Raw genomic sequence first — 14899 nt, 5'->3', positions numbered from 1 at the left:
TTATTTTTAAGCACGTGGCTGTACGAGCCATAAAGCCCAGGGATTACTTTGGGAACACATAACATAATGTCAGCCATGGCGTGAACTTCTGTTTTAGTTGAAAATTATCTTGTATTTCTCACTTGAAATAATATATTGCATGAGTAAATAACTCATTTTTTAACTGTTTCTGATAATGTAGTTTAGGATGCATTAAACAATGAGAAATGGACTTTTTTTTGAAATTACTTCCTGCTTGTCAGTTTACGTGTAATCTTTTTCCGTATTTAAAGGCAGCTCGAGGTGGCTGAAGGTTGAGCCGTTTATCTCGGTGTGAGGGACTGCAAGGGGGAAAGATGAGTTCTTTGGACTTGATTTTCTATTTGAAAGACTTAGAGCCAGCATGACTTACAAAATAATTGAGCAACTAAAGCTGAGGTGCTATCTTGTCTTGCAGATCTAAGGGAGAACAGTCTTGTTGGTAGAGTGTCTTAATTGGAAGCATGTTGGCAACCAAGCTGTCCCGGCCTCTCCTGAACATCTCTGTAAAAAAACTGAATTTCAAGGACCCAGGGAATGGCTTCAGGTAAGTAACACGGTGAAGAAGACATGGAAGGGAACTTGGGTTGGGTAATGAAACTGTTCGTTGGTGTTCTTTTTTTTTTTCTCTTTCTTCTGAACATGAATAGGCAGAAAATTGCCTATTTAATTCTAACTCCTAGCTCTGAAAAAAAAAATATATATATATATATTGTGTATAATGGGAACCCTACTAGTTCAAATTCAGAGCAAATGGATTACTTTCACTGGGTTTGCTTTAAAGCAAGGTTCCCAAACAATGGTGTGTGTATTGCTAATTGTAAACAAGCAGTTTAATGGACTAAGCAAGAATTGCCACTTCCGTTGTTGTTCCACTGCTATTGATAGTGGTGTGTGACACCATCACTGCCAAGGATGGCTCCTGTGACAGAGCCATAAAGAGCAAAGATAGCAAAGCAATCGGAGATTTCCTATGCAAACAGGTTGACCCTTTTATCTGCTGTCTACTCCACAACAGGCTCAAGCTGCACCAGCAGGAATCTATCTGCTGTGGCCTTAAATATTCAAATTAATGTTTTATTAAGTTCAGAAAAGACTTTCTTTTTTTTCCACTTTGTGATCCCTGTACTCAGGGCTTGGTACAAAGTTTTGTGTTTTTTGAAATACCCATACACTGCTAAATCTGAAATGGAAATGCAACTGTTTGTCTGAAAGACAGTGTTGACCATGATACCAGTATCTTAATGCACTGAGGTAACGTTTGTGTACTTGACTCTTCAAGCTGAGAACTGCTTTTATTAGTGTAACTGAACAAAAGCAAATGTGTGATTACAAGGACAGATTTAATTTGTGGACCATCTGTGCATTTTAAAAGCCTCAGTTGTGGTCTCTAGAATTCAGTCATGCAGAATGACAAAAATGGCTCATGGTACATTAGTGTACTTGAGGGCTAGCATCATCTATGCTTCTTAGCTGTTTCCTCTGATGACATTCCTGCTGATCAGCAGCTGGCATCTATTTTAATGCCCTTGCCTTCAAGTCAAGGTAGAAAGAACACGAAGCAGTTATTCACCACAGGTTACTGTGAATAGAGTGCAGCAAATCAATTGTTCACTGTGCTGCAGTGAAATAACAGGACCAGATGTGACATTGAAAAATAAAAATTAACTTCATGCAACTAAAAGAAACGTTATGAACATTTCTGGGCACTTTGAAAAACACAGAGAAGCTTAGCGTTGAGACAAAAGTTCCAAGCCAGGATTCCGGTCAGTAATGTTAACAGACAGTTTGGGTCTGGGGTCTGACCTTTGCAGCAATTAAATTGGCCATTGCTGTTTCAAGAGTTGATTGAGCTTGTGACAGTGAAGGTTAGGAAAAGAGCCAAACTGTTGCAGGAAGGTGAGTGGATACCATTACCTGTATGTAGGTCAGCTCCCTTCTCATCTGCTTCAAAGCTGTTGTGCTGTTAGACCTTGTCTTTAGCCCTGCTAGCAGAAAATGCAGCTCAGAGGCCAGAGTGTCTGCAGATTGCTGTTCAGTGTTGCACAGGTCACCCTAGGAGTGCCTGTGATGTCTGAGCAGGAGATAACTGTGGGTGATTAAGCAAATTCACTTAGAAGAGCAGCCTGGAAGATAAGCTCTATTGAAGGACAGATGTTAGAGGAACCAGAGAGCAGCTGAAATACAGCACGTCTAGGGGAAAGCCAGAAGGCAGGGGGCAATGTCAGGGCCCAAATCAAAATATGAAAAAGCTGATATAGTCCAGAGAGGTGGCTGGCAAGGACGGAGGACAGGGTCAGTCTGATGTGTTGTCTAGGCCTGGTTTTGATGAATGACAGTAAGGCCTAAGACAATGTGATGCTACTGGTCACATAGCTTTTATAAACAGATACTCACTCACCTGGAGGGCATTGTTGCTTTGCTCTGGTCTGTATTCGTGAACACGCTTTATTTACTTCAGTCAGACATGCTGTACAGAGCAGCTTCAGATCTGCATGGCAGATACTGCTCAAAGACCTAGTATCTCTTAGTTTAAGCAGTAGCAAAGAGGAGACATAAGATCTGTCTAAGAGTATCTAATGCATAGACATTGCAGAGGAAGAAATGTCCAGATTCTGTCTTCTCAAGTGACAGTCTGCACCATGTACAAAGGTAGCGCCACTTTCTTTTTCGTGTGTAAAGCTGCAGCACCAGGGTATGGACAAGATATCCCATGCCTGATTGTTCTGTATTTTTTTAACAGGCCTGTGAAAAGATTTTGCTTCCCTGTCTTGTCCTCGTGGGGTAGCCGCTCTTATGCAAGTGAGGTTGATCAGGTGAGTGTGATTGTGGTTTCCAGATTGGGAACCAGTTCTACTGAGCTGGAGCTTTAAACTCCCCGAAGCCTGGTGACCAAATTCTTCTCTCCTGTTCGCCCGAAAGACTCCGAGCTGGACCTCTTCAACATACTCCGCATTCTTTCCTAGCACAGAGCTTCCATTGACGCAACATGGTACATGCTACTAAGGATGGAAATAAACAATCACACCAGTGTTTTTTTTTCTATTTTTGGAACTCACACAGCAGATGAAATCTTCCACCTTAGAGTGGAGGGTGTTTGTATGACAGGTTCTTAATAAAGCTCTCTTTCCAGAGTATGGTTGTATAAAGTCATGTAAATAAATTGGTGTGTACTCACATCTTATTCTGGAGAGGGATCCCCTTCTTTATTAGCCTTTTTCTTGAAGGCAGTAGCTTGCCAGAAACAGTGCCCAGCAAAAGGAAAGGGGGTGTTTTGCCCTGTTGTCTGTCGTGTAGCACAGAACTCAGCACTGTAGCAGGGCTAGAGCATGCACATCTTGCTCCATAAGCCTGGGACAGAGTCTGAAAGGAATTCAGGTGCGACCCTCGCATCATTGCCAGGTGGGACTGATCAGTCCCTGTGTATCCTGTAGAAGGCCCCATTTCTAGTTTTAACAGAGATGAGTTGGAATGAATTGCAAACAGTTATTACCTCATCCCACCCACAGCAGCACCTTGCTGCATGCACACCTGTTGCTGCTAGGATGTTTGATGCACTGTGCAGTTCTCAACATGCCACTTAACTGCGGCCTCTCTTTGGGCTACGGCAAGGGGTTTGGAGAAGGAAAGAGGTGTACTTCTATTTAAATTAGAAGTTAGAAAGATCAGAAGACAAAAAAGAAAAACTAATCACCAACTGGACTTAATTTCAAGTATGCAATCCCCTTGATTCTGCTTAGCTTTTAAAATGCAGCACTAGAGGGTTTATATACTAGAGGGAGAAAGATAAATGAGCAGTCAGTAAGGTTAACATACCGCCTTTTTTCAGTCAACCTATCTTCCCCACACCTTACAGGCTGCAAGGCACAGAACAGTAGGAGCAGTTGCTGTTGAAGAAAAATCATTTCTTGGGAACTGTCTGGTATATTTTCAGATTTCACGATGGATGTGAACTGCCAGAGAGTGATAGTTTGGTCTCTTTGCCTTGAAAGTTGTTTGCTGGAGGTGCTAGAACCTGTTTCTTGTCTTCAGGAGGCTCTGGGTGGCAGTAGCTGGCAATGAGCGTAGAAAATGTCCCTGGAACAGACTGCTCCTGGCCAAGGACATGGTTTTGTTCTGTGTACTGCAAGTCACCGATTTTGAGTGCTCAATTCCAGCGCATTGTTTTGTTTTGTTTTGCAGATTGGCAGTAGAGCTGTGCTTATAACAGGTTGTGACTCAGGGTTCGGATTTGCCTTGGCCAAGCACCTGCATGCCAAAGGCTTCATTGTTTACGCTGGCTGCCTGCAAAAGGTAGGAAAACCAAAAACTTTGTTCTTCATCTGTGGCATGTGAACAGACACACAAATCCAGTCTTTCATCTCCACTCTGCAGAGCATCTTGCCAAGGAGAGGGAGGGTTGTTGGCAGCCCAAAGGGAAAGGCACAGGTGCTTGAATTTCATAGAGCGTTATCTGGTCTAGACCATAACCAGGACTGCAGTGCTTGGAAAGGTTATTTGTTACAACACTCTGGTCTATTCCAAATCCAATCAACTAGAACCCCACATCTGAGTTTATAGGCTATACATAATTATTCAGATTTTATTTTGATTAATTATGACATCCAGCAAGCCACCAGTGATATTATAGCATGTGGTATAAGCATTGCTTTCTATATACGTGAATACAGCCATGCTGTAGTGTGCATTGAGGGTGCACACTGAACTCGCTGTGAAGGTGATAAAGTCCCACTAGTGCAACTGAGAGCAGATTCAGGCCACAAGTAGCTTAGTGGTGCAGTTGTTGATATACTCTCGAAGAGCAGTCAGAGATGCCTCATCATGGTGAATAACAGAGAGCTTTAGCCTTTCCTTATGAAACACTGGCACATTTTCAGCAGCATTGCCATTTCCTGACAGAAGCAAACCTACTCCTCAGGATATCCTGGGGTGGGTCAGTTACTTTGATCCAAATCTTTTAGCTTGCTTATCACTACAAATGTGTCCTGAATAGTTATATTATTTAAAGAGACTTTGTCAGGTGTTTGTTTTTTTTTTTTTTAAGTGTTATCAATACTCTTTCTGATGTTAGTATTTCCATTATTACAAAGTTTTGCTTAAATTATTAGTTTCTTTCTGCCACATTTTTTTCAAATGAGAAACTTGTGTTCAGATAGCTCCATCCCCTTGTGGTGTCTCAGCCTTGGGTCAAGGCTATATTTTTTTAACCTGGGCTCCCTCTACAGGCTTCACAGTAGAACAAGATACTTTCTATAAACTGCTGCTTTTCCAAAGGTATTGAGAAGAGGGAGAGTAGAAGGCTGCTTTTTTGGCAGATATTTTTACTCTGCTTTTGTAACTAAAAGTCAACATTAGAAGAGATGATAACATTGAGACTTAAAGACCACTGCTCAGAATAACTGCCTGCCTGTATGTTGACAGTAGTCCAAAATTTCGGAGCTACAGGGTTACTTCTGTATTTCACTTCCTCAGTCTGAGCTGCCAGAAAGACCTGATTTTCAGTGAGCATGCATTTAACTGTTGCTGAAACCTCCCTTCCATTTTGTTGTCTTCAATACACATGCTACTGCAAGCATGTTAGTGGAAAATCATGGCCTCTGACAATTTCAGCATAAACTGAAACAAAGCGTGTGACAGAAGTCCTTTTAGCTTTGATCAACATTTGTTTCCTCTCCAAGAATCACCAAAAATCTTTGCTTTGTCACTGGTTTTTGTTGTGTTGTGTTTTTTTTAGCTGGATTCACGTTCCATATTCCAAAATTTGTGTGACCATGGCAAGACTGGTGACAGCAACTGTCATCAGAAAAACACTATAAAAATGCCAAAGCTTCCTAGTCAACTGGTTGGCCTACCCTGTGTCTTCAGGTCATATACTTTATGGAAAAAAAAAAAAGTTCTTAGCCCTGTAGAACTAAACTCCAAGAGACTGAGCTGACTTGTCTTTAAGCCATAGGTCTCATCAGAAAAAAACAAAGAGAATTCTGGTCAGTGTTATTGTTGGTACTGATTTTAGGGACAGAAAATGTTCAGTCTGTTTTTAGGTTCTAGATGGAACTAGAGGTGGAAATAAGAAGCATCACGTTTTGCTTGTAAACTGGATATATTTGACCTAGCCCTCACTGAGAGGAAATGAGTATGAAACTTGAGTAGTATTTTCATGTGACTGCTTTTCAGAGCACAGCTGCACATCAGAAACATACTCCAACATTGTGTCCCCAGGGAGTGCGCTCTCCTTGCAGATAAAACATATGTGCAGTGCTGTCCCTTCATGAGGAAGGGTTTCCTAGAGTGGCCAGATCCTGAGCACCTGGCTGGTTTTTGCTGAAGGAGACCTGGGAGGTGTTTGGAGTCGTGACTAAGGGGACCCCAAGGGTGCATCTGTGCTAAGTGCTATTTCACACTGTTTGTTCCTAACATTTTCACCAACAAATGTATCAGTCAGTGAGTGTTGATGCTTCATTGCCAAAAGACAGTAGTAGACTGGATCCGATGAACAATCACACTGCAGCTGTCTTATTTTTCCTCTGTGGTTAATAGCTGGAGGAGCCAGCTGACACGAGATGAAGAAGGTATTTTTCCAGCAGTATCTGTTACCAGTGGACATATGTGGTGTTTGTCATGGCTGTCAGGAGTGTCGTGGAATCCCTGTTTGCTTTGCTGTGTGTGCTCAGGCCTCTCGGAGCTTGCAGGGGAATGAGAAGGCAGAGGTTGTCTGAGCAGCCCAGCATGCAGGCAAGTTCCTGGAGGGCCCAAAAGAGTGCTGAGAGCCACAGGGTGTGACGTGTCTTCGAGGACACAGTGATAGAGATCCAAGCTGAGGGCCATGAGAGTGACCATGAAAAGAGGAAGATGAGGCAGTGGTCTGCTTTTTAAATATATGAGAGCTGGGTCCTCTTGCCATGGGGTCTGTGGATGCATGAGGAGGCCCTTCCAGTGCTGTGTGGGGGCCCAGGGGTCGAGGGATGGGCTGTGCCCTGTGCCAGGAGAACATGATGCAGTCATGGGGTACCTGGCTGAAACACCACCCTTCTGCCCTTTGTGAAGAGCCGGGGGGATGACCCTGTGGGCCTGGGTGAATGGCTGGAGTCCGTCTCTTGGGTCAGGATCCCAGCCCCAGGGAGTCCTCTCCAAGCACCTGGCTGTGGGTGGGGGGAGGCAGGAGGGATGGTGGCTTGCAGAGCCGGCTCTGTGAGGGAGGAGGAAGAGGATGCTGTGAAATTTCCAGCAAAGCTTATGAGGCCTCTGATGCTGGTGCGCTTCTGTGGCCCAGAGACCTGGTCATACAAGGAGAATTGGATACTTAAGAGTCAAGTCCACTGCTGCACATCTTTTGCCAAAATTTTTGAGAAGTTCAGACACGTGCTTTTTCCACCTTGCGCCCACATGGTGGCTCGTGGAGTTTTCTTCTCTGGCAGGTGACTTCATAGCACCTCACAGACCTGGCACTGGAGGAGGAAGCACGTTGGCTTTGCTGTTCTCCTTTTAGCTCTATCTGCTGATTCCAAGGGACTTGTATGCTTACATTTGCTGACTCCCTTTTGGCAACTTATTCCCTTTTTTCCCTATTCCCCTTTTTGGGCCGTTTGTGTGCTTTCCAGTGCTTTGCCATACACGCTGACTTCAGCACCAAAGTGGGTTTGAGTGAGCAACGAACTTAGCATGAAGCTGTTTTTGTTCACCATAAAACCAAACACCATAAAGCTATGCATGGGACTTCTAATGGCTCCATTTTGTATGTGAAATGCTTCTGTGTGAGGAGAATGCAGTAAATGCCATCTCTTAAGGACCAGCACTAACCAGTATTAACGGTCTGCTTTGGAATAAGGAAGGGTGGAGAAGAAGATAGAGGAGACACCAGGTACCCCAGCCAGTGAGCTTCAGGGTCCTGTGTGTGAGCACAGCAGATAAGCCCAGGAACAAGAGGATCCAGGAGAAGATGTTTTGGAAGATAAGGTGGCCCAGAGACGGAGCAATGTGTATGGCCACTCTTGTATGGGCACAGTGTGGTATCTAAAGTGGGCTACCTGACGTGGGCTCTCTGAGGAGGCAAGTGGGCAGTCTGAAAGCAATTCAGGGATAGTTGCAAATTCATACTAATATTGTGTGTATGTGTCCTCTTAGCACCATAGCCAAGTTAGGCTGCAGGACCACCGCAGCAGGTAGCTCTGGGCATGGCAGCCTTGTTGCTAGCAGTATCTGGCCCATGGGAAAGGTGTCTGAGGGGTCAGGTGCAGTTACAGGGCTGGACTGTGAGTAGGTATGTGTGTACTGGGGGAAACTGTTGCTCTGAGCTGCGAAAAAAAGAGTGGAGATGGGAAAGAGGTGTGAGAAACAGCTCATGGAGAGGGCAGGAGAAGAGAGCAATGCTGGAAAAGCCTCCTGGGAACTTACCAGCAGGTGAGCTGGCCAGCCACCTGGTAACTGCGCCCTGCAGGAGTCGGCCGGAGGCAGTAGGTGTGTTTCCAGGCGGCAGAAGCTGTGTGCACGGATCAGCTGAAGCGAGAGAGCAGTGGGCAGGCAATCCCTCTTACAAGGCTGTCACTCCCAGGGCTGGCGATGTGACTGAGAAGCACATGCAATGTGCATGGGCAGCCACTCACTCACCAGCTATTTTATACCGTTACCACCGCCACACTGTTTGTTGTGCCCCGTGCACAGGCAAAAGTGACCATGGCACCCGTGGCAGTGGATCACAGCTTGATCTCAGAGCTTGTACTGGGCAGCAGTTACCTTGCTGGGCAGATCCAGCTTCGCCTGCTTTCTTGGTTGCTGCAGCAGTTTGTAGCAGCTGACTTGATGGCAGGGCCGATGGTCAGATGGAGCTGCTCAAGGAACGGTGTTCTTCTGCAGGAACAGCCGTGTCTGTGCCCTTTTGAACTGCAGGACTGTCCTGATCATTCCGATTGCCCTGTGCACTCTTCTTTTGCTTGATTTGGCAGTTGATACATGCTTGGTCTTCTACACAAGTTCCTTGGCCAGATTCAAACCAGCTCTTTCTTCCCCTCTAGGACAAGGGAGATGGTGGCTCCAAGGATCTGGACAACATGAAGAGTGACCGAATGAGAACTGTGCAGCTCAATGTCTGTGACAGCAAAGAAGTGGACCGAGCAGTGGAGCATGTGAATAGCAGCCTGGAGGACCCAGAGAAAGGTAGGCGCATCCCGCAGTCTGTAAGGGCACACGAAGATAGGTGACAAGAGCTCCCTCAGCTGGGCACCGAGAGCGTTTTCAGGGCACACTTCGGAAGCTGAGCAATACATTGATGGGCAAAAAGCTCTGAGGAGCAGCAGTGCAGAGCAAATGGCCTGTTTAAATGTGCGATATCAGAAAGCAGCTTCCCACTTGCACCTTAAGACAACATCTGCAAACAAACAAACAACAACAAAAAAAAGGAGTCGGCTTTTTTCTGCACTAGCTCCCGTAGGGACATAAGCAGAAATTGGGGCGTTGCTTCAAGGCCCTGGGATGAGTGCTTTAATCCTGTGAACTGAGGTTTAGTGCAACCCCCGTTATGTCATAAGACCTGGCCAGTGCCCAAAGGTTGTGGATTAGCAACCAAAGTGTCTCCCCTGTACTTTCAAAAAACAAAGGAAATGGAGATGTTTTCAAAAGGATTTCTTATGAAGCTGACTATTATTAATGCTATGGTAAATATTACCATATATTATACATTTAATAGTTGCAGGGGTAGCTGTACCTATCTTTCTTAGCATGTCTGCCTCGTTCTGATGTGAGGACAGCAAAATCTGCTCTGGTACTATGAAAATTCCAGTTGCTCATGCATTCCTAAAACCTTTCCACCCTTTGGTGACCTACATTTTTCTCCTTAAGGAGCGTCCCACTTCAGCACCTGAAGGTTGTTCACAAACAGAACAGCCAGTAATTTTTTATTTTGGATTTTGCAAAAACCTATTTCCTTTACTTTTTTTAATATTTATTTTTATGTGTACATTTCTTCTTTATAAAGTTTTCCAGCCCTGTATTCTCAAGCATAGGCCAAGAGGACGTTGCTTTCTCTGGGCTGCTTCTGAGAAGACAGATCTAGACACAGTCAGTCAACAGCTAACAGTAAGATTTTATAAAAAGCAGAGAGATGCCAACCCAGACCTTTCTCAGTCTGTTTCCTGTGCAATTAGAAAATATATGCAGTGAGTTCATTTTATTCCAAATTCCTTTCTAAACTTTGTTTTCATTGGCAAATGAGTTGATAGCTTCTGTTCATATCTTGCTTAGAGCAGAATAAAAGGGAGAGGCCATGGCAGGCTCACCCATGTCCATATCCCCCTCACCAGTATTGCAGACATTCTAAATCTTATGGTAACACGAGATTTTACACCAAAAGAATTTTGTTTCTTACAAGGTCTTTTCTGTTCTTATTATTTGCATTTAGAGAGTGTATTTTGCTGCTTTTAAAAATGAGAATTTTAAAAAGAGAATATCAAGGAGAACAGCTTAGACAAGCTGAAATTCTCTGCTGTTTCAGAATTTCACTGTACTCACAGTATTTTGTGGCTGCAGTGTTGGGCAGTACAAACAGATTTTGATTGTGGTTATATTTGCTCAGGAGACTAAGGTTTGCTCTGGGTTCTCTTCTATCTGGTTGTCATAATTACAGGTCTTAATGAAGAGCTTTCTGGTTCAATTATCTATTAACCAGGCCTTTTGCAAGCTGATCTCATTAGTCTCATAGAGGGAAAACTTTCTGTTTGATTTTATCTTGTAGGGCTCTGGGGGCTGGTTAACAACGCTGGGATCTCCACGTTTGGGGAAGTAGAGTTCACCAGCATGGACACCTACATGGAGGTAGCTGAAGTGAACCTGTGGGGCACTGTGCGAACCACCAAGGCTTTCCTCCCGCTCATCCGGAGGTCAAAGGGTGAGTGATTTCCTCCTGACTTTCACTCGGTGGAGCAGGTCCCTTGCCCTGCCCCGTGTCTTACTGTGATAGAGACCAAAAGGTCTACTACACTTCTCTCTGCACCACTGGCCACCTTTGTACCTTTACAGACAGAACGTGACCCAAAGCATAGGCACAATGGCTCTGGAGTTCACATAGGCCTCAGCATAAAAATGCAAAATTGTTCTTGTACTGGGGCCAACTACCTGACTAAACAAGTATATTTTTTTACTATATGTGGCCCAGGGAGCATTTCTCCACCATGAGAAGGTATCTGCTTCTGTGGTCGAGGTTCCTCTTTCTAATGTAACTCAGCATAGAGCACTGAGAGGAAATGCAGACTCTGGTTAGACTGCAGCATCCAGTCTCCTACCAGCGCTCTCCCCTACCAAAATGAGAGAGGAGGAAAGACCCAGCTCTGTGCCCGAAGCCATAATCCAGCTGTCACATAGAGAAGGATGCAGTGGATTTAGGCTGCTTTTTCCATTTGTGGTACAGGAGCAAGCTATGCACCTTTGAGACGCAGATGCTATAAGCTACCACGGGGCTCCTGGATATCGTACCTTAGCCTTGCAAATAAACAAGCTCAGTCTTGGTGCCAGAGGTTTTCTTTGATGCTGCTTCCTCTTGTCTGGGCTCAGTCCTGATTGCTGCTGAGCAATCCAGTTTCCCACCATGCAGGTTCTGTCCAGCCTCTTCCGTGTTCCCCATAGCACCGCGCTTTGTGTGTCACTGTCTGCCTGTGCCCTGTACAACGAGCCAGGGAGCACCCTGCAGTGGGCTTGTTCTCCTGCCTGAAGGCTGGTGCATAGGGCAGGAATGCACCGATAGAGCCATCAGCAGGTCTGCCAGGCAGCTCTTAGGGATATGCGGGGAGGGGTGGATGCACGTTCAGGAATCTGGTGGGAGGTTTGTGTCAGGTATCTGCTCTGTGCATCTCAGCTCATCTGTGCTCTACCTGGCCTCTGCCTAGGTCGTGTAGTGAACATCAGTAGCATGATGGGTCGGATGGGCAGTCCTGCCCGCTCGCCGTACTGCATCACCAAGTTTGGCGTGGAAGCCTTCTCCGACTGCCTGCGGTACGAAATGCAGCCCCAGGGGGTGATGGTCAGCATCGTGGAGCCTGGCAACTTCATAGCTGCCACCAACCTGTACAGCCCCGAGCGGATCAAAGCCATAGCCGACAAAATGTGGGACGAGCTCCCTGAGATAGTGCGCAAAGACTACGGCAGGAAGTACTTCGACGAGCAGGTCAGCAAGATGGAGACGTACTGCAACAGCGGCTCGACAGACACCTCGCCGGTCATTGAGAGCGTTGCCCACGCGCTCACCTCCACGACCCCCTACACCCGCTACCACCCCATGGATTACTACTGGTGGCTGCGCATGCAGATCATGACACACATGCCGGCAGCCATCTCAGATCGGCTCTATGTCTATTGAGGCCTCGTACTCCTAGGCTACCCCAGTGGGAAGTTTGTTTTGAAGAGAGCATTGTACACAATTCCCATTTTTTAAATTTTTCTAACCTCATTTCAGAGTACTGTATTTTAGCTCTAAAGGGTTCATCTAAACATCTGACATAACCTAAAGGGCAATAACTTGCAAAGGGTGCCTCATAGGCAGGAATATATTATGTTTGTGCAGGGACGTTGTTTCTTTGCTATTTATTTCTTGTAATCCTTCTTTTTTTTCACCTCAAATGTCAAGTTAAAATCATTATTTAAATTGCAATTGCTCTGAAGTGGTTTCAAAATAATTTCTGCTGTTGACTGCACACAATTTTCAGAATTCCTGCCTAGGATGCAGCCTTCGCACCATATAACAGAGGCCCTCCATGCTGTAGTGGCAAGCCACTGCCTCCTGATGACTAAGAGTGTCCAACAGACTTTTCTAGGCCTGATTACAGTAACCCAAGGCAAAGCAGAGAGACTTCTTTAATTTGGGGATCAGAACTCAAGACATTCGAAATGCTGAAACCAAGCAACTGACCCTGTCCCTTTTTCTCTTAGAATTATACTGAGAATTACTAGAGAAAAGGAACCAGTTTGCTTTTTTTCACGTGCTTTCTTGGAGTTCAGTCATCCAAGGACTCAAGCCAGCAGACTTTTCCCACAGGAGTTTCTTAATTGTATGAGCATTCCCATGAGTGTGAGAAGCTTTACTCACAGGGCTGCAGACATCAGGATTGACCCCTAGTAACATTTCTCTTCTCTTCAGTAGTAGTTGAATGCCAACTCCTAGAGTTTCCCTTCAGCTCCTATAATCTGTGAGGGTCACCACTGACCAGAGGGAAGCAAAGAGGGTTATAGTGAATCAGATCAGTGAATGCCATTCTTACCAGGGACCTCAGTGTTAGTTACACTGAAGTATTTGTACAGCACCACGCACAGAAGGCCCTTAACCCTCGCCAGGGCCTCCAGGCACTACTGCAGTGCAGGTGCCGTTAATAACTTCCATTGAAGGAGTCACTGAGCCGAAATACATCTAACAGGATATAAATCTAACAAAACGTCCATAACACAATAAAGTTAATTTTAGGTGCAGTTTAATTTCCATGATGGTTATGTTTACATGTCTGTGAAACATTTGTTTTGTACTGTAAGAAAATAAGGAGAGGAAAGGAAGGGAGAAAGGAAAGGAAAGGACAGGACCACAAAAGAGCCTTTCGTGGGGAAATGTTGAAAGAGTTAATTTGTTTAAGCTCAAAAGGAAAAAAAAACAAAAAAGTAATTAAAATAACCATTGTTAGCAAAGTTGAAGAGAAGGGATCTCATGTGCTATAGTAACATACCACGACGTGATCAAACTCCTTTGGCTTAATAAATGTATACATGAATGGTAAAATTCAGAGGCTCCCTCTCTGTTTTTTAATATTTAAGGTGAAAAGCTCACATACTTTTTTTTTTTAATTTGGTGAAGTTCGTGCTTGTTTTTATACATACACACTTAACTGAGAGGCATATTTGCAGTCTAGACTCTTGTATGTCCACATTTGTGCAAGACTTCGGTATGAGCACTGGATGTATCCTCCTGCCTCTCTTGACAAATATACCAAACCCCTGGACTCTGTGATTCCAGCTCTTAAGCCTACATCTGTACCAGATTCACACAGATTGCCAAGGATTGTTATGGATCGCTCCCATGGAGTGGGAAGAGACTGAGCTATGAAGAGTGGAAGGGGATAGCAGTGATTCAGCAGGGCAGGCATACAGCAGGCCACTGACAAAATAAAACCCTGGGAGAGACTTGCCAGCTGGAGGTGCTTCTCTGAGATCTGCTCTCTCTTTTTTCCCACATATTTCTTGCCAAGCTGGGGCACTGACACAGCATCTCACCATGCAGCAACCCTTGGGCAACCTGGAGCTGCCTTTGCACTTGGCAGCCCCATCACACCAGTGCTAGAAGAAGAGGCGTTGGGCCAGTTTCACTGAAGGCAGGAGAGGGACCTTCAGAGCACGTTGGACTGAGACCACAATGCTGCTGGGGAACACATCCCTCCTCTTCCTCTTTGGTAGAGACATAGGAGATCTGCTGCTACCTCTATACATATCAAATCAAAAGGGGAATGAATGGTTCAGTGCCTAAATGATTGAACCAAGGCCATCAGAAAGCCACTGGCCAGCTTGCATCACTGCTCTCCATGCAGTACTGGTTGAGATCTATCTGCCTCAGCTCCCTGGGAGAAGAGCAGATTGTCACCAGTGCTTTCTGTGATAAGACTCTCTTAACCTAAAAATATCTTCTCTGGTGTGGTGGGAGGCAGCAGAGATGGGGTAATTTTAACTACAGCTGTTACATCTTGTTCTAAACCTTACTGAGGCAATCTTGAAGCTCTACCCACTTCATAACTTTCTAGTGTTGAGCGAGGTGAGTGTTGCACTTGAGACAAGTGTTTAGTGACCCCCTCATTGCCACATGAGTGCAGGGATTTCCTGGTTAAACAAAATGATTACTTCATAGCCAGGGAAGCTATGGGAGAGC

General features: G+C 45.1%; 1 protein-coding gene across 1 annotated transcript; it reads left to right on the top strand.

Moving 5' to 3' along the window:
* The first annotated feature begins 431 nt into the window (after nt 1-431).
* On the top strand, nt 432-13762 carry BDH1 (3-hydroxybutyrate dehydrogenase 1). Its single transcript, XM_040566628.1, has 6 exons — nt 432-565; nt 2762-2834; nt 4201-4311; nt 9027-9168; nt 10742-10894; nt 11889-13762. The coding sequence occupies exons 1-6, from the start codon at nt 483-485 to the stop codon at nt 12356-12358; spliced, it is 1032 nt and encodes a 343-aa protein (XP_040422562.1). The 5' UTR covers nt 432-482; the 3' UTR covers nt 12359-13762.
* Nucleotides 13763-14899: the final 1137 nt, after the last annotated feature.

The sequence above is a fragment of the Cygnus olor genome, chromosome 9 (assembly GCF_009769625.2).
Source record: "Cygnus olor isolate bCygOlo1 chromosome 9, bCygOlo1.pri.v2, whole genome shotgun sequence".
Classification (NCBI taxonomy): Eukaryota; Metazoa; Chordata; class Aves; order Anseriformes; family Anatidae; genus Cygnus; species Cygnus olor.
This window is presented reverse-complemented; position numbering and strand designations above follow the sequence as displayed.